The 18311-nt window shown below is 40.8% G+C and overlaps 1 protein-coding gene across 3 annotated transcripts in view; it reads left to right on the top strand.

Annotated features, from left to right (window-relative positions):
• CMTR1 (cap methyltransferase 1) overlaps positions 1-18311 on the top strand; it is a 33311-nt gene continuing 15000 nt past the window's right edge. For 2 of the 3 annotated variants that reach the window (XR_013339690.1, XM_077782016.1), the window contains exons 1-17: positions 1880-2041; positions 5351-5484; positions 6169-6327; positions 6730-6822; positions 7569-7640; positions 8925-9019; positions 9126-9198; positions 9396-9594; positions 12075-12193; positions 12441-12537; positions 13718-13850; positions 14780-14959; positions 15367-15423; positions 16368-16425; positions 17079-17147; positions 17314-17445; positions 17944-18066. Coding sequence is in view for 2 of the 3 variants with exons in the window: in XM_077782016.1 (XP_077638142.1) it covers positions 1912-2041; positions 5351-5484; positions 6169-6327; positions 6730-6822; positions 7569-7640; positions 8925-9019; positions 9126-9198; positions 9396-9594; positions 12075-12193; positions 12441-12537; positions 13718-13850; positions 14780-14959; positions 15367-15423; positions 16368-16425; positions 17079-17147; positions 17314-17445; positions 17944-18066 (1923 nt within the window). In the remaining variant the exon portion in view is untranslated. Of the gene's footprint in view, positions 141-1879; positions 2042-5350; positions 5485-6168; positions 6328-6729; positions 6823-7568; positions 7641-8924; positions 9020-9125; positions 9199-9395; positions 9595-12074; positions 12194-12440; positions 12538-13717; positions 13851-14779; positions 14960-15366; positions 15424-16367; positions 16426-17078; positions 17148-17313; positions 17446-17943; positions 18067-18311 lie in introns of those variants that run through there. The other variant, XM_021550479.3, reaches the window with a different exon arrangement.

Below are 18311 nucleotides of genomic sequence, written 5' to 3'. Positions count from 1 at the left end.
CGGCTCCGGCCGTCTCCCCGCTGCCCGCCCTCCGCCTGCGGGCAGGTCTCGGCTCGGCCTCTGCCACCGGGGGCTGCGCGGCGGGCGGCGTGACGGCGTGAGGCCGGGAAGGGCAGCGAAGCTGGGGAAGGGTTTGCAGGGTAAGTACTGTGAGGATACGGGCTGAGGGACCTGGGGGTGTTTAGCCTGGAGAAGATTAGGCTCAGGGGAGACCTTATGGCTCTCTACAACCCTCGAGAGGAGGGTGTAGCCAGGAGGGATTGTCCCCTTCTGCCAGGCAACCAGGACAAGAGGACACAGCCTCAGGCTGTGCCAGGGGAGATTTAGACTGGACATCAGGAGGAATTTCTCTGCAGAAGAGGTGATGAGACGTTGGAGTGGATAGCCCAGGGAAGTGGTGGAGTCACCATCTCTGGAGGTGTTCAAGGAAAGACTGGATGTGGCACGTAGTGCCCTTGTCTAGTTCCCAGGGTGGTATTCACTCATGGTTTGGTTTCGATGACCTCAGAGGTCTTTTCCAACCAAAATGATTCTGTGAGCAGCCGGTGGTGCGGTACAAGGGGGCTGTAGGGCATGGGTGGGGATGTGGAGGAACTTTTCCTCGCAGCTGCAGGACTCCTGAGGGACCGGGTGTCCCTAACTTGCCCCTAAATTTGCATGGTTTGAAATTTGTCAGGAAGTCAAGTGTGCTGAGGGACCCTTAGTGGAGTTTGGAGGGTGGGGCGTCTTGATAGGGGGCTGGTAAGAGTGAGCTAAGAGTGTTGGTCTCATTTGGCTCTCTCAGAAGAAATATAAAATGGATGGTTTATTAGAGATAAAGAGTAAAAAACCAAAACCCTCAACTGAGGCAAGAGCAGGTAAAGGTTAGTTGTCTGTAATATAACTTCTGGTGGAAGGGAGAAGATTTCTTAGCCATAGTGCAGTGAGGTTGTGGGATCATTTTGCAGTCAGAGTTGTGGGGATAAAGAAAGGATTTAGCCTTAAGCTGCCTTGTATGTGTTTGTGGAAATAAGTTTGATAACTAAAGGTTTGAACTGGTGACCTGGGGTATCTTATAGCCCAACAATTCTATTTCTATGTCGTATAAGAAACACTAATCAAGGTACAGTTTCTTTTTTTTTTTTTTTTTTTTCAGTTGCAGGGAGGTTTTAGCTGGTCTGCTAAGCATTTTTGCCTTTAAATTTTTCCCTTTTTCCCTTTCCTTGCTTCTTGTCTTCTGCAAGCCTTCCAAGCTGGCTTCTATTAACTCCATCTTAAGCATTAGACCTTTCTCTGAGTTTGTGCAAATTTATTAGCCACATCCAGAAACTGGATATTTTGCCAGTGATTCCTGGTGAAAAACACAACTGCATGCACAACTTGAGCACGCATATTTAACAAAGTTCTGTTTTAAAAGCCATGCAGAAAAGCTCCTTTATTAAGATTTGCAGAGGTGAGGTCAGAGTTGTTTGAAGTCTTGTGAGGAATTGGTTCCACATTGAATATTCTCCATTAGATGGACCTGACATTTTTTCAGTGTGTTTGGATAAAATGAATCTTCGATTCAGTAGTAGTAATGAACTGCCATATATTTAAGTTATTTAACAGTCTACATCTGGGTAACTTGATCTACTTGCATTTGGGGATAAGTAGGTTTGCAGAAGTGATTTGAAATTCATCAGTTATAGGGAAATTTCTATATCAGTTTCCCATTTGATTAGTTAAACTAGGTGTTTACAAAAACGAATTCAAAAGAAGCTAAGAGTTTAACCTAAAGACATTTATGTTGAGAATAATACTGATACTAATACTGAACAGCATAACATGATCTGTGCTACCATGCTACTGTGCATTACAGAAAGTAATGCTTAATGTTTGCCAAGTGTGATCTTCTTCTTCTTTTCGTATTATTTACAGCTCATACAGGAAACCATGAAGAGAAGGACTGAACCGGAATTTAGCAGCCCCCAAAATAAGCAGAAGAAGAGCAGAGAAGACTTGGGATTAACCCTCAGTTCTACTTCAGATGATGAAAATCAATTTAGTAATCATACTACTCAAGGTAAAGTTGGAGATCTGGAATGTGCTGCTGCAGGGGATATAAATAATAACCAGGAATAGAACCTGCATCTCCTGAATCCTAATTGATAGCCTGAATTTCAAGGATATACTCTTTTTAGGAAAAAAGCTACATTATTTATTTTCATAACATTGGATTGGTGTGAATTATTTTAGGCTTTTTATAAATCTTACATAAACCTTTTAATCTGGGAATTATATGAGTTTAGATGTAGAAAACTGGATTTGAGGTAGATGACATGCATGATCCAAAGCTCTAATCATTCTTGTCATACTGATCTTTTCAGTCTCAGCAGTTATTTCTGGTTTGGAAACTCAGTACTGAGGTGTTGTTGGTATTACACCATAAAGAAGCATTATAATCATAATTTTGTTGAAAAAGGAAGAAAGAAGTCAGTAGTCTTACCATATTTCTGCAGATGGGAGAAACTGAGATGACTACAAAGGGACCAGTTGGTTGGAGCTTTTATTTTGTAGGACCATCTCTTATGCTGGCTCAGTGTGATTTTGCCAGGGGACAGAGTTGTGAAAGCTCACAGGTGTTTGTTGTCAGAAAGATCTATTTCAGAATTAACTAATTGCCTACTTTTTCTTGGAGTGTGCTTTCTCACCTGGAGTTGGGATGTACCACAGATGAGGCATATGACCTGCACAATTGGTATGGGTGTTGTGGGACACTGAACTTTCCCAAGATGGTCCTTCACATTGCCTCACTGTCATGCCTGCTATGTCAGTTTTAGGATTGCTCATGGTCATGAAGTGTTCAAGTGCCTGAACACATAAAGCCTTCCCTTGTGAAAATGGAAGTGAGTGTGTGGGAGTAGCTGTAGTTGCAGGGTATAGTGTGTGTGTACCTGTCTGAGGAGGTCAGAGGTGCAGAATGTGAGAGCTGAGGTAGGGAATGCTCTGTGCACTCAGGGCTGAGCTAAAAAATTCAAACTGATTTTTTTTTTCTTTTTTTTTCTTCCTTTTAATTATTGAGTTCATACATGAATCAAAATAGGCTGTAAGCCTTAGTGTTTAAGAAACAAATTGATACAGCTCAAGGACAATATTTTGGGTAGAGTTAATTGTTTATTAGTGTATTACACCCATTTTGGTTTCTAATGAAAGAAGGGAGGTTGGGGAAAGAATTGATTTGAGATTTAATCTCAGCTGAGCATGGTTTAGCAAATCTAAAAAAACAAGAAGAGTTGTGAAGGGACTCCATTGAAATTTATGAAGCAGGTAATTGTGTTTAAGGCATTTTATGAGTCTCTAGAAAATAAGACAGGTAGCAAAGAGTTAAAAAGCAGGTAGCAAAGTTAATTGAAGCTATGTACCAAAGAAGCAGAAAGCTGTAACTGACCCTAAAGCAAAAATCCTTTGTGTGTTCTTAGGTAAAAGCTTTGTGAAAGAAACAGAAATATATCTTGTGTGATAGATGTTTGAAAATCAAGAAGGGTATAGAATGTTGCAAACACAGGTGAATCATAGCCTTCCTTGTCTGGAGCTGGAAGCCTCAAATGTTGATACTGTAAAACTCTAGTGTAGTAATGTGGGGACACAAGTCCTGAATCTTAAAAACTGCTCAGCAACAATCACTGAGGACACATTGAAAGTGTTTTAACTACAGTTTTATATTTTACGGTGCTGTCTTTCAGTTTTACTTCACTTTCTTGTAACAGATTTTTTTTTTGCTGATTTTTCAGTTATTTCCTGTTACTTCACTGATGCTTAGTTTTCCAAACAGGAAAACACAGAGATCTGTGAGTTGAAAGAGAAATAGTCTGTATTTTTGCTTAAATTAGACAAATCTAAGAAAAGTTCAAATCTTCTTTTTAAGTATTATAATACTTTTGGGTTTTTAAACACATCTGTGGAGCTAAATTACTCCTTCTTAAGAGCTAAACAGAAAACAAACTCTGCTAACAATCTTCTGGTTTATGTCTGGACAACTTTTGTAGTTCAACTTCCCATATTTGTACAAAGCAGCACAAAATGATTTCTAGCACTGGGCAAACAAGGGAGCTCAAGAGGCAGAGGGCCAACACAGAGCAAAGCTGTGCTTGCTGTGAATTGCTGCTCCTGTGGTTTGTATGAATTAGCTCTCTGAGTTTATGCAAATTTATCAGCCACATCCAGAAACTGGATATTTTGCCAGTGATTCCTGGTGAAAAACACAGCTGCATGCACAACAGTATAGTAACAATATAACAGTAGTAAGAAACTTGTACCACTGCTTCATCCTCATAGTGATATTACCCCAGGAAAAACATAAAGACTCGTTGGATTGTAGGTCCTCCCTGAGCACCCAGCTGGTGCAGAGCACACTGAGTCAAATGAGACTACCATGATTCCTGCCCAGATCCCAGTTACGTCCTGCCTGGAGCAAGTAGGTTTGGGCATCTCACAGCTGGAGGGCAGCAGTGAGGACTGTGCCGCTCATACAGGCCTAGGTTCTTATCAATTAGATCCCAAGGTGGAACTGGGCACAGACAGAGCTTCATTATTTGATGCCCATGAAGGTTCTGGTGTGGAAGGTTTACTTTGAGTGCTTGCTATGTATGTTGATATTACCTTGATTGAACCACTGAATTAAGTTCTTCCTCAAAACTTTCTCAAGGTATTTTAAAGAAGATTGGTGTTCTCTGACCTAATCTTTCACTTGAGTTTGTATGTATCTGTAAACTCTAGATGTGAAAAACTCTCTCACTTGCTGTAGTGAACTTGGGGATCCTTGCTATTTAACTGGATAGTGGGGATTTAACTGAACTATAATAAATTTAGCTTTACTCTTCTTTCTGCAGTGTTGGCCATTTGGTAGATCCCTGTGTATTTGATGTGAGTTTTTGTCTAAGTTAGGGATGGATTTACACTAGTAGTTAGATAGGATATGGAAGAAAATTCAGTATGTTTCATCAAGGTGTAATTGTCACTATGCTCAGGAGAGAATCCCTGTGGACCTTCTCAGTTCCTCAGGATCATTGCAAAGGTCAGGGACACCACAGTACTATTCCTGTGGCTGCTCTGCTGTGTGATGGGGTTTGCTCAGCCCTTTGTGGGGCCTGGAATCCATGGGGTCAGAGAGGTTGGTTGTCTCCCTGAGGCAACAGGAAAGATAACCAAGTGTTGGTTGCACAGGGTGTATTAAATTACACCTACACATTTTCTGTAACACATTTGAGATACCGAAATGTCCTCTATGTGTATGTGTTCAGAGTATTTAATGAGTCTCACTGTATTCTAATGTGATTACTGAGATGTCTTTCTTCCATTTGATTTTCATTCTCACTTTTTTGTTTGTTTTCAGAGTCTTCCAGTGGGTCTGAGAGTGAGAGCGATGAAAAAAGACCAGTCTTCAGCAATGAGTTCAAACAAGACTCTCTTGTGGAGGGTACTTCATCTCGCTACTCAATGTATAATAGTGTCTCCCAAAAGCTTATGGTAGGTCAAAATAGTTTTGGGCCAAACTATTAAGAACTGATGAGAACAAATTGAAAAGACTAGTTTGTTGCAAAAAATACTTTAATTCTGATCCTCTTTGTTGCACAGTTCTCTGTCTTTTATTTCCTTACTGTCTTGTGCATGCATGAAATTGACTGCATCCCTCCTTTTTGTTATTGTTCTCTTATTGCTAAAATTTACTGAGAGGAAAGCCTGAAAAACTAGAAGATAATGAACATAGTTCTTTTAACTGAAGAGATGTGTATGTGTTTGGTATTTGAAATGCATGTGAATGCATGTTCACAACGAATTTCATCACAGCATGAATTTTTTCCTTTACCAGCTTCTTTTTCTATGAAGTGTCCATGCTTGCTGAACCCTGAGATGAATGGCTCCAGGCTCCTCACTACTTTTCTCTCTGAGCAGGCTCTTTCCACATTACTGAACCTTTTGTAATTTGCTGTCATCTCAAACATCATTCTTCAGATCTAGTTTTTTTGTATCCTGCCTCAGTGAAGTGAACTCACTTGAAAGTCCTGAAAGCTACAATTGAGATTAAAAATGCTCAATGCCTTCAAGTCACTTCAGAGTGATGTGCCATTTTCTATACTACTCTTTGACCTTAGCAGTAGTACATAAACTCAAGTCCACCCCCTCAGAGTGCTCCCTTTGCTCCCTTTATAGGCCAAGATGGGCTTCCGGGAAGGAGAAGGTCTGGGTAAATATGGGCAAGGCAGAAAAGATATTGTTGAGGCCTCCAATCAGAAGGGAAGGAGAGGCTTTGGCCTGACCCTCAAAGGATTTGATGGGGAGCTCAATATTGATTGGCAGGATGAGCCAGAGGTAAGTACTTTATGTTTTAAGTCCCATTTCTCTTGTCTTCAGCAAAAACTGGGGGAAAAACCCAGTTTTTCTTGGCAGTCTCTTTTCCAGTGTCTCTAAATTGTACTTTGAGCACTAGACTTCTGATGTGCCTTGATTATAAGACTCTAATAAAGGGGAACATGGTGAGTTTTTTGGTTTTGTTTTTTTTTTTTTTTATGGTGGAGATGTTTGAGGCTGTTTTTAATTATATAAATAGATAATACATGTTTTAGTCCAGGAGGAAAAAACTCTACAGTTGGCACTGAAGTCATGGAATTACCTCTTATGCTAGCATTGGGAGGCAAACTTTTGGGGACCAATTAGTTTTTATATTTTTCTAGTAAAAGCATCTTTGGCTCTTCCCATGACTTGTGCTTGCAGCCTAGTGCCTATGAGAAGGTGGACTGGTGCCCTGAGTGTACCACGGAGATCCCAGATGCTCAGGTGCTGAAGGAGTGGATGACTGTGGGGAAGGTAATTTTTTATATCTTGGTACTTACCAGCCTAAGACAAAGCAGGAGTACTCAGCCTGGGAGAGTTGCCATGTCAAAGAGCTGTAGAATAGCATGAACTGTGAGCAACCTCTTGAGGTTGCTAGTGTAGCTTTCTGTTTAGAGCAGATCCAGCTATATCCGATCAGGTTGCTCAAGGCCTTGTTTAATGGAGTTTTGAGTATTTTCAAGGATGGAAGCTTCACAGCCTGTTTGGTCATCTGTTCAGTGTTTGACAACCCAGTTAACAAAAGAAAATTTACATATGGCTAATTAGCATTTTTTAATGTGGCTTTTGTCCATTGTTTCTTGTCATGTCGCTGTAGATCTCCAGGAGCCTAGGTGAATCTTTTCTGCCTCCTGTTAGGGACTTGTCCCATTGTTAGGTACAACAATAGGATCTCCCTTTCTGCATTCTGAACAAACTGTTCTCTCCTTTTTCTCATACACCAGGTATTTTTTGACCCTTGTCATTTTGGTGGCCCTTTTGCTCCTTTTGTTCCAATATGTCCATTCTTATACTAGGGAGTGCTTAAACTGGATACAGGATTTCATATGTGATCTCAAGGTGCCTAACGTGGGAGAAAAGTCCTCAGTGTAATTGCTGCACTTTTGCTCATACAGCCTAGTATGTGATTGGCAGCCTTTATCCACTATTGGTACATGCTGCATTCTGAAATGACAATATCATGCTTGCTAATTGCTCCCTGTGCTCTTGTTCTGTTGCAGAGGAAGTTGATGATTGAAGATGAAACAGAGTTCTGTAATGAAGAACTTTTACATAATGTCCTGCAGTGCAAGGTGAGCCCCCTTTTTGGAGAGGGACTGAAATTTTGGGGAAGCAAATGAAAATAATTTAAAAAGATTGAGTAGTTAGGTAATTGACAAGAGCTCAGAATGTACTCTGTCACCTCAAAATCACTGGGATGACCTAGCATTGTGTTTTTTGCTATCTGTTCAGCAGCCTGTTTTGAATCTGAGCCTTCTGGGAGATTTTCTTGGTTTAACTCCAGCTGGCAACTAAGCCCCCTGCAGCTGCTCACCTGTTCTCCCACCAGCAGGATTGGGGAGAACATGGGAAGGGTAAAAGGGAAGAAAAGTCATAGGTTTCGATAAAGGCAATTTTATAATAAAGCAAAAGCCACTCAATGGAAGGAAAGTAAAACAAGGAATTAATTAAAGCAATGAATTCACTACTTGCCATGGGCAAGGTGTTTAGCCATCTCTATTCAGGAGAGCAGGTCTCCATCACATTTGGGAAGACAAATTATTTGGGAAGACAAAAACCATAACTCTGAATGTCCTTGGCTTCTTCCTTCTTCCCCAAGCTTTATATACTGAGCATTATGGGGTATGGTATGGAATATCTGTTTGGACAGTCGGGATCACCTGTCCCAGCTATGTCCCCTCCAAGCTCCACAGGAATGCATTCCCTACCTACTTTCTGGCAGGGTGGTGTGAGGATCAGAAAGGGTCTTAATACTGTTCAAACGTTGGTCAGAAGTAACAAAAACTTCTCTATGTTATCAACACTGTTTCCATCTCAAATCCAAAATGTATCTTACTAGATAATATGAAACTACTACTATGAAACAAATTAACTCTACCCCAGCTAAAACCATCTCGGAGATGATGTAAAGCGGTCACCTGCCCTTAGTCCGACTGAAAGGCTGAAGGCTTGACTAAACTGAGGAAAAGAGCTCCTCTTCTTTTCTTGTCTGTTCAGTCTTCCCTCCTAAATTTTATTATGCCCTTGTATACTGCAGTAGAGTGTGTGTGTGTATATATGTGAAAGAAATACTTTAGGCCGGGACTGCTTTTGAGGTGGCTAACCATATTATCATACTCTGGAGCTATCAGTACAGAATTTGTCAGTGTTATTAAATTTGCTTAAGAGCTGAGGCAGCTTAGAATAAGAGTAAATATCATTATGAGATAGAAAAACATTTTGTATTGGTGAACCAAATCCTGCATGGAGTTTACTGCCTAAGGAGAGAGGAGAAAGAAGCTAGGTAATGCTGATGCCTACCTATCCCTCCAGCCTGTGCCAGGTCCAACTGATGAGCTTTGTTTCTTTTTGTGCAGAGTGTATTTGATGAGCTGGATGGAGAAGAAATGCGTCGAGCCCGAACAAGGTCTAACCCCTATGAGATGATCCGTGGTGCTTTCTTTCTGAACAGGTTTGTACAGTGTCTGGTACTGTAGTCCCTTTCCCATGTATATGCCCATTTTCAGCTGTGGGAGCCAAGGATGAAACTTAACAAGGCCCCATTTATGTGTTCACAGGGCTGCAATGAAGATGGCAAATATGGACCATGTCTTTGACTACATGTTTACAAATCCTAAGGACTGCCAAGGGGTGAGTTCCTCTAACTTTCAAACAGCAGTGCTTTCTTAGAGAATGTGGAAGGTGGGAAGAAAGGACAATCTTTAAGATACTAGCTGGGAAAACAGGCCCTTGAAAGATTCCTCTGAGCAGTGTAGTTTATGCTGTATGTGGTTTGACTGACAGGACCTATTATGGGTCAGTAGAATTTCCTCTGTTTCCTTTTGCAGGTGCCTTTGATAAAGGAGTGTGATGCAGAGCTGCTCTACTTTGCTGATGTGTGTGCTGGTCCTGGAGGCTTCTCTGAATATGTCTTGTGGAGGCGGAAGTGGCATGCGAAAGGATTTGGCATGACCTTGAAAGGACCAAATGATTTTAAACTGGAGGACTTCTATTCTGCTTCCAGTGAGCTCTTTGAACCTTATTATGGTATGTAGTGCACCCATGAGTGTTACCTGAGGTTTTTGCTTATGCTGCAGCCTCTGTATTAATGACAGGGCTGGTATTGATGCCAGCGAGGGGATCTAAGAGAAGCTTAGGGTACCATTTTACAAGGTAGAAAGGGGCTGTCATTGGAGAAAAGGGTTGAGATTGGTGAGCTTGCATATCAAGTAATTTTTCTGACAAGTAATTTTCATTTTTTCAAGTAATTTGCCTTTATTTCCAGTCTGGCCTTGGAGTATGTTTCATTGTAACAGTTGATATTTGAGTACTTTGCTTATCTGAACATTACAGAGTGCTTAAAGATTGCTTGGCAATATTTATCTCACGTCACTGATCTCAGCCTGAAACATGGTGAATGAGATGACTTATAGAATTATAGAATTGTGTGGATTGAAAGGGACCTTAAAAATCATCTAGCACCAACTCCCCTACTGTGAACAAGGATACCTTCCATGAGACCAGATTGCTCAAAGTCCTATCCAAGCTGGCCATGAACAGAGACTGGGCATCCAAAACTTGTCCAGGCCATGTGTCCCAGTGACTCATCCCTCTGAGTAAAGAATTTATTGTTAATGTCTCTTTAAAATGTACCCTCTTTCAGTTGAAAGCCATTATTCTGTCACTATATTCCCTGATAAAAAAGTCCCTTCCCATCTTTACTGTAGCCCACTTTAGGTATTGAAGGGTGCCTAGAATCCCTAGAGCCTTCTCTTTTCTAGGCTATGCAGCCTCAGTGTTCTCAGTCTATCCATATGGGAGAGGTGCTCTAGCCTCCTGATGTGCCCAAAGGTCTACTAGCAGAGCCAGAGATGGAAACCTTATTTACCCACTGTCAGCATGTTTCTGTATCAGACCTTCCTAGCTGTGCTCTCATAATTGATTGTAGGATCAATTTAATAAAGATAAATAAGACGGATTCGGGCTAGAGGCTGTATCTGAATCACTATGACTAAATGAGCTGCTTAATCTGAGGAGGTTTGTTAACATGTTTTACCTTGCTTTGAGACAGACTATACAGGTGTACACAGACAATTGCTGCATCTCATCTCATGCATTGTAACTTGTTAATCTTGATGATGTGTTTGAGCACTCTATCTACCTTGCCTTTAGGACTAGGAGGAGAAATCCAAAGATTGCTAGTATTTGTGCTTCTTATTTAAGACTACATAAAAGAAACTGGAAAGTGACTGTTTTGTAGAGGGTTTGCTTTTCTGTTTTTGTGCCTTGTATGGTCTTTTTCCTCTCCATCACTGACTCTTGCCAGTCTTGACACCCGACTATGAGCTCTTAGAGAATGGTTAGTAGCACTTAAGGATTAGATCTTGGTTAAAGTGAAGGTTCATGGCAAGGGCAGCAAGGCTGATAAACACCTTGTTCTAATGGTTGCAGTGCTTGGATCTTCGTTAGTTCACGGCAAACTGGTGTTATGGGGAGGAGGAGATACCTGGAGAAATTAATAGCCCAATGTTTTTGATTAATTTTCTTGATCCCTTTCTATTATGCTCTAAATCTAGTGAGGTGTGTACAGACTCTTCCACTGATGGGAAGGAAATAGCCTGCCATGGTATTTCTGTTGTGAAGAATGGTAACAAATTCCAGTGTCACTTCACTTATTGACAGGATGGTTGATGAGGAGTTTAGTTATCAAAACTATATCATGCATCCTGATCACTTCTGCTTTCTAGTCCTCCAGTTGAGGTAATAGAATCTGTAGTTGTAGAAGATTTACAAGGTCTAATACCAAATAGAAATTCAAGCTTCCTTAAAGCACAAGAATATACCTTAGGTCAGCTTTCTAAAATACCAGCTGGGGGGACAATGTAGCTCTCTAAATTTTAAAGAGCTGCATGGGAAAACTGTGAGTATTTGTGCACAAACCCTATGTCTCTTTCCTTACTCCCGTTATAAACTTGTTCAGAGTTTTTTGGGAGGAGTTGCTTTCATAAAGCCCAAATTACACTGTGTTTGAAAATAGACTATTATGTTTCTTTAGAATAATTTGATTTGTTAGTAAAATACACAAAATAAAGAATTTTGCCTTGTCTGTAATAACGTATTTTTAATAGGTGACCTGTTCAGTGAAATTGAATCTTATATTTTCAGTAGGTTCAGCTATGTGTCACTCCTGCTTGGATGAGAATATTATGTTGTCATATAGTCTTCATTTGTCTTTTGCTGAGGCTAATGTACACCTCATCATTTGAGCATGGTTATTTTATGGTCTTATTTCAGCCTGACCACTCAATCTGAATAATTTTTCTGAATTAAAAAGCATCTTTGTTTTTTGTGGTTAACTTTGGTTTTTAGGTGGTTTTAACAAAGGACTTTGTTAGTGTTTATTCTGCCTATCAAGGTCTTTGTAATTTCTGACTAAATCTTGATTGAATACAATAGATCATCTGCACATACTGATCTTTTGTTTGTACTTGCAAATGTGTTTTTAATTGTCTCATTTTTTTCTTTAGGAGAGGGTGGAATTGATGGAGATGGAGACATCACTCGATCAGAGAACATTACTGCTTTCCAGAATTTTGTTTTGGACAATACTTATCACAAGGGAGTGCATTTCTTAATGGCTGATGGGGTTGGTTAATTTCTTTTTCTTCCTGCACTAAAAAAAACCCTGACACCTTTGTCTGCATACAATAGGGTGTATGACATGTGTAGCTACAATGTGAAATTCTAAAAGCCTTGCCATTAAAATTCCTGGTGCTGATTCTTTTACCTTAAAGAAAGAGAAATGATCATGATTCCATGATTTAGTTCCTCAGAATCGTTTGCTTGACCAATAGATTTGTGGAGATACTAATTATATGCTATGTACTTTGCAGGGTTTCTCAGTGGAGGGTCAGGAGAATCTTCAAGAAATCCTAAGCAAACAACTCATGCTTTGCCAGTTCCTTACAGCACTTTCCATTGTCCGGACAGGTATATTTTGTCCATTAATATTCCTTCTTCTCTAAGGTGTGGGTGGCACTGGGAAATGTTGCTGTACAATTTTTATTAGTGCCTTGAAGTCTGCTCTGACATGAGTTGCACAGAATTGAATGTGTATGCATAAGTCCTGAGATGATTGTCGCAAAGCTAAGAGATCTGGTGAGAAAAATAAGTGAATCTATGTTTGTCTAGCTTTTGATTAAAAACATGAGCTAAAATGCATTATTTTAAAGCACCTAATTTGTTGGGTTATGTAGCTGTCTTGGGGTAAAGTCATGCAGTGCGATAACTGGACAGTCTATCTGGGTTTTATGGCACTAGCTGGACCAACTTCCTCAATATCCCAGCTGATTGGAGCAAAGGGGTGTTTATCCAGTTCTTTATTTCCTCTAGCTTCTGAAGGCTTTTCTCCTTTAAATCTGCCATCTGTGTGATAAGAACTGATGCACCTCATTGTTGCTAAATGATGGACCTTACACTGTGTCTGATTCTGATGGCTCCTGTCTTCCACTGAGTTTAGTTAGCCTTTGGCACTGATACAGAAGACAAATTGTTACAAAATGAAAATTTGTATCTTGTGCCCTCTGAACCTGATCTGCTAAGGTGTAGTCTCAAATGTGATGTGATAAAAGGGGCAGAGCTCTGTCTTTCCTACATGGGTAGATGATAGTTCTGTAAAAATTCCTGCTTTTTGCTTGGGGAAATTGTTAAACTTGTTTGAAAAAGAGAGGAACACAGACTCTTTTTCTCTCTAGATGGCAAGTTGTTCTGTTTAGGTAACATCTATTAGTCTTCTCCTCTAGTCTGAGGTTCCTTGTTGCATATATCAGGGATCCTCTTCCCTGGAGGCATTGGGATAGCATGCTGCCAGGCAGTAGGGCACAGTCTGGGCCTGGAAGGGAAGGACGGGGGGCATATACAAGGTTTGCTTGTGAGACAGCCTACATACAGATTAGATTCTTGCCAAGGGAATGCTTTTCTCTCTTTGCTGCAGAGACTTAGGGAAGATGTTTCATGAAGTCTTGCTGACACACTTCATAACTGTCTTCTGGATGCTGTTTAATTGCACAAAAACTCTGTTGCTAGTTCTGCAGAAGGATTGAGGTGCTCGGTATCTCCTTATTTCCTTATAATCTGCTGGCATTGGTGTACTTCCTCTTTTTTTTTACAGGAGGAAATTTTGTCTGCAAAACCTTTGACCTGTTTACTCCATTCAGCGTGGGTCTTGTTTATCTGCTGTATTGCTGCTTTGAGAGAGTTTGCATCTTTAAACCTGTGACTAGCCGTCCCGCTAACTCAGAGAGGTGAGATGCTTGAGCATGAGGGTCTACTAAAGAAAACAATACTCTAAATACAGTGATAGATGGATTTGGGTAAGCCTAGTGGAAGCTTTGTGACCTGCCTCAATTAGCAGCTATCTTGGAGGAGCAAACATTTTAGATGTTTGATAAATTATAGAAAAGGTAAAGATGATATTTGCCAAATTGCTCTTATGAGAAGGAAGCTGTGTAACTGGGTATGTAACAAATCTTGTTCTGCATGAAACTATGGTTTCAGTGAAGCCAGAGGATATATGAGAGGTTGGACATGAGCTGGCACTGTGTACTCACAGCCCAGAAAGCCACATGTATCCTGGGCTGCATCCAAAACAGCATGGCCAGCAGGATAAGGGAGGGGACTGTGCCCTGCTACTCTGCTCTGGTGAGACCCATCCTGTAGTGCTACATCCAGCTCTGGGGTCCCCAGCACAAGGGAAGACATGGACCTCTTGGACCAAGTCCAGAGGAGGAGCACCACATGATTCCAATGATGGAGCACATTTCCTGTGAGGAAAGGCTGAGAATTGGGATTGTTTAGTCTGGAAAAGAGACGCTTAGGGGTGACATAACTGGGGCCTTCCAGTACTTGAAAGTACTGAATGATCTTTAAGATCCTTTCCAACCCAAACCATTTCTATAATTCTGTGATATTATCTGTGTTTTCATTGTACCTGTCTTAGCAGAATTGATTTACTGCTTAAGGGAGATATGTGGGGGGTTTACATAGGGCTGCATTTCCCTGCTTTTCCAGTGCTTAGAAAATATGCAATGACTCGGTGATAGGTCAGTTTGCATCTTTATAAAGATATTCAGGAGGAAAGAGCTCGTGGGGTTTGGGAAGCTCTCCGTATAATGGGAGTGTAGCAGACAAGTTGGCTGTGTGAAAGAATTGACCTCTCTGCCTTGCTCGTCAGGTATGTGGTATGCAAAGGCCTGAAGTCAGGGATTGAAGATGTGCGGGATTACCTCTTCACAGTGAACATCAGACTCAACCAGCTGCGCAATTCTGATGTGGATGTGAATCTTATTGTCCCACTGAATGTGATCAAAGACAACCAGGATTTCTACAATTACATTGTCCAATCCAATGAAAAGTGAGTTACTATGGGTGATGAAGGCTGCTGGCTGTAGGCAGATTAATTTAGCATTGCTTTCAGGTGTAACTTCCTGCACTCATGGAAGTACTTGTTGATGCTGGCACACTGCTCTGCTTTTGTTCCCTGAGAGGCTGAGCAGAGCAGGGGGACCCTGTGCTGACAGAAATGCTGTATTACTCTTAGTGACTGTTCAACCTCAGAGTACTGCGTAGAAAAGAAAGTACTGCCTAATTTGTTCCAGTGATCTTCCTGTCAGTTATGGTTTTGTTGGTTAAAGATCCCTTATTGCTCTGTGAATCAGTCTGGCTTCCCCATTGTCTCAGCACTTTTTCTTGTTTTGACCAGTAGAACAATGTTGGTGGTGATTAATTTGCTCCCTGATTAAAACTTTTCTTCTCTTTTAGCCACTGCAAAGTTCAGATAAAGGCACTAGCCAAAATTCGTGCCTTTGTTCAAGACACGTGAGTATATTCCTCTTCCTTTTGGTGAAGACTGAATTAACCTACTGTTAATGAATTGTTTTGTCCTTGTTTAATAGTTGTGGATTTGAGCTGGTACTTGTCTTGGCCTTTGGAGCCAGGAAAGTGAAAAGTGCTTTTAGGTAGCTCAGTTTGTGTCTCCACCTGAGTTATTTGCAGTGTGTGGGTGGCTGGAGGAGTCTGGAAAATTGATGGTCTATTATCACCCTTGTTGAGAAGGCTTCCATGCATTGGATGATTTCCAGTTACCATAAGTGAGCTTGCTTCTTAGCAGGAATGTAAGCAGAAAAGTAACTTGCAGCTAGTATTTTCAATTCAACAGTAACCATCAAGCTGAGTGTGGTTCACAGCTGTTCATCTTTCCAGGGGCAATTCAAAATATCTATGTTACAGATTTAGAATTACCTGAAGTTTGATGTTAATTTTTTGCATAAAACTAAAGCCATTGCAATGTTTCCCTGCTATGGCTTTTCTGCTCAGGTATTATTCAGACATGATATGTGGTAGAAAGTTGAGTGAATATGGTAGTTAGAAATTGTCTTAGAGCTGATTCTTCCTTGACACTGTTTTTTGTATGGCCTTCAGCAGGTTTTCGCTGTTATTCTTAAGTAAGGCTGTGTACCCAGCTCTTGGAGATTAGCATAAGTTTGTACAAATACATAACTTACTGAAAATATTTATACCCAATGGTACTTCCATGGAATGAAGTGATGGCTGATAGTAGTGCAGACCATGAAACAAAGCTAAACACAGGAACTGGAGGGTGGGGAGGGAAGGCAGCGTCTTCTTTCATACAACCCTATGTTCATGTTCATGTTGTTCTCAAGCCAGGTGCTGAAAGTTCCAAATTTTATAAGGCTGGGATATCTAATGCTTGCAAGATCAAAGAGGTTTCAGCATCTTAACAGTCTGCTGTCTTTCTTTAGAACGCTGGTTGAGCCACGGCAGGCTGAAATCCGAAAGGAGTGTCTCCAGCTATGGGGGGTAAGTAAGGTGTCAAGCAGGCAAATTGTGAAGGTGTCCTTGCTATAGTGAAACAAGAATGGAGCTAAGGTAAAGATAGGACTTTCTAGATAGAGGTTTAATATCTTGTCTTTTGGGAAAGTCAGAAACTGTTTCAAGCTGTTATGTAATCAAACATGATGTGCCTGATTTATTGTGTATGGCTTAACTGAGCAGGCTTCTTTGCAGTTGAGAATATTTCATTTTACACAGAGTGAACTCAGTGCCTAGATCCCAAGCAGTAGAGCTCTCTAAAAGGTCTTATTTTATGAGTCTGCAGTTTCTATTTCCTAAGCTTTTGACTCCAATGTGGCCATAGATATGGCAGTTAGTTTCACAGGCTGATGGTGTGTCTTTGATGAAAGGATATTTTATCAAAACATGCATGACATCAGAGGTTTAGACTAAATCTTTCTGGAGTTGCTGGTTGGTTTCTGTGAGATGTGGTATGCCTACATTAAATTTGTAAAACATGTGAGACATTTTATTTGCCACATGACATCTCTTCTTCATCTCAAATCCCAAGAGCAGGAGTTTCAGGGGCAGAATGTTCTGTCATACATTGAAACCAGAAATGTTCCTTTGAATGTGCCAGAGAATAACACTCTATATCAATTGTTCGGATTTGTTTTCAGATTCCTGATCAGGCTCGTGTTGCTCCTTCATCTTCAGATCCCAAGTCCAAGTTCTTTGAGCTGATTCAGGTGAGAGCTTGCCTAGAGTCCTTTCATACAAATATAATAACTTTTTTTCTGTTGGAATTAAGAGATGAAGAAACTAGTCCTGGATTATTGCTTCATGTAGAAATTATGTTTACCTGCCTGTTGATGTATTGTGTCTTTCTTGCCTTTTCCATACTTTGCTTTTTAGGGCACAGACATTGATACCTTCAGTTACAAACCCACTCCTCTGAATTCCACCACACTGGAAAAAATTCGCCAGGTGTTTGATTACCGGTGTATGGTGTCTGGAAGTGAGCAGAAGTTCCTCTTGGGGTTAGGGGTAAGTGCTAAGGACACTCCAGGAGTCTTGCTGATTTATTTTAATGGTGCTATTCTGCCTTGCAGTTTCATCCCGTCCTTTCCTGTCCCTAAAGGCCTAAAAGCATCCTGATCAACAGTACCTGAGACTGCTAGTTATTTATGTTTCTTTCACCTGATGTCATTGGCTTTCACACTAATTAACCCTTTTTCTGTAATCTCAGCCTACACAGAGACCTGCATTCCTGCTTGTGTCTCTAATTATCTTCACTGTCCTTTTAAAGGTGTTCTATATCTGGTGCTTTGTGCGGGTGTGAAAAGTCACTGGTAGATTAGAATTGGGGTTCTTGTTCCTTTGCTGTAGAGGTTAAGGTTCTTCCTTAAAACTTATGACAAAGAAACTGCTTGTGACTGCCTAGGACAAAAAGATTCTCTGAGAGCTGCTCTGCAGTTAGAGGTCTCTTCTTCACCCCTGCCCTCAGGAAGCCTTGGCTGAATCTGACTCTGTCTTTATGTACAGAAATCACAGATCTACACCTGGGGTGGTCGCCAGTCAGACCGCTGGACAAAGCTGGATTTGAAAACTGAGCTGCCACGAGATACTCTTCTCTCTGTGGAGATTGTTCATGAGCTGAAAGGAGAGGTAGGAGCCTACTTTCTCTCACCATTTTGCTACAAACAGAGGTTTCACTTAATCTGTGTAAGATACTGCAGAATAAATGTTCCATCTGTGATGGGTCCAAGGTTTGGGGTTTTTTTGTATATGATCTTTAAAGTAACTATTTTGGATTAAGTTCCTTCTTTCTGTCCAGTCCTAGAAATATAAGCTTTCAACATTGTTTTGAAAACGCTCTGGACCTGCTGTGTTGCTGTTCTAAGTGGAGCTGC

Source organism: Lonchura striata, chromosome 3, assembly GCF_046129695.1.
Source record: "Lonchura striata isolate bLonStr1 chromosome 3, bLonStr1.mat, whole genome shotgun sequence".
Classification (NCBI taxonomy): Eukaryota; Metazoa; Chordata; class Aves; order Passeriformes; family Estrildidae; genus Lonchura; species Lonchura striata.
This window is presented reverse-complemented; position numbering and strand designations above follow the sequence as displayed.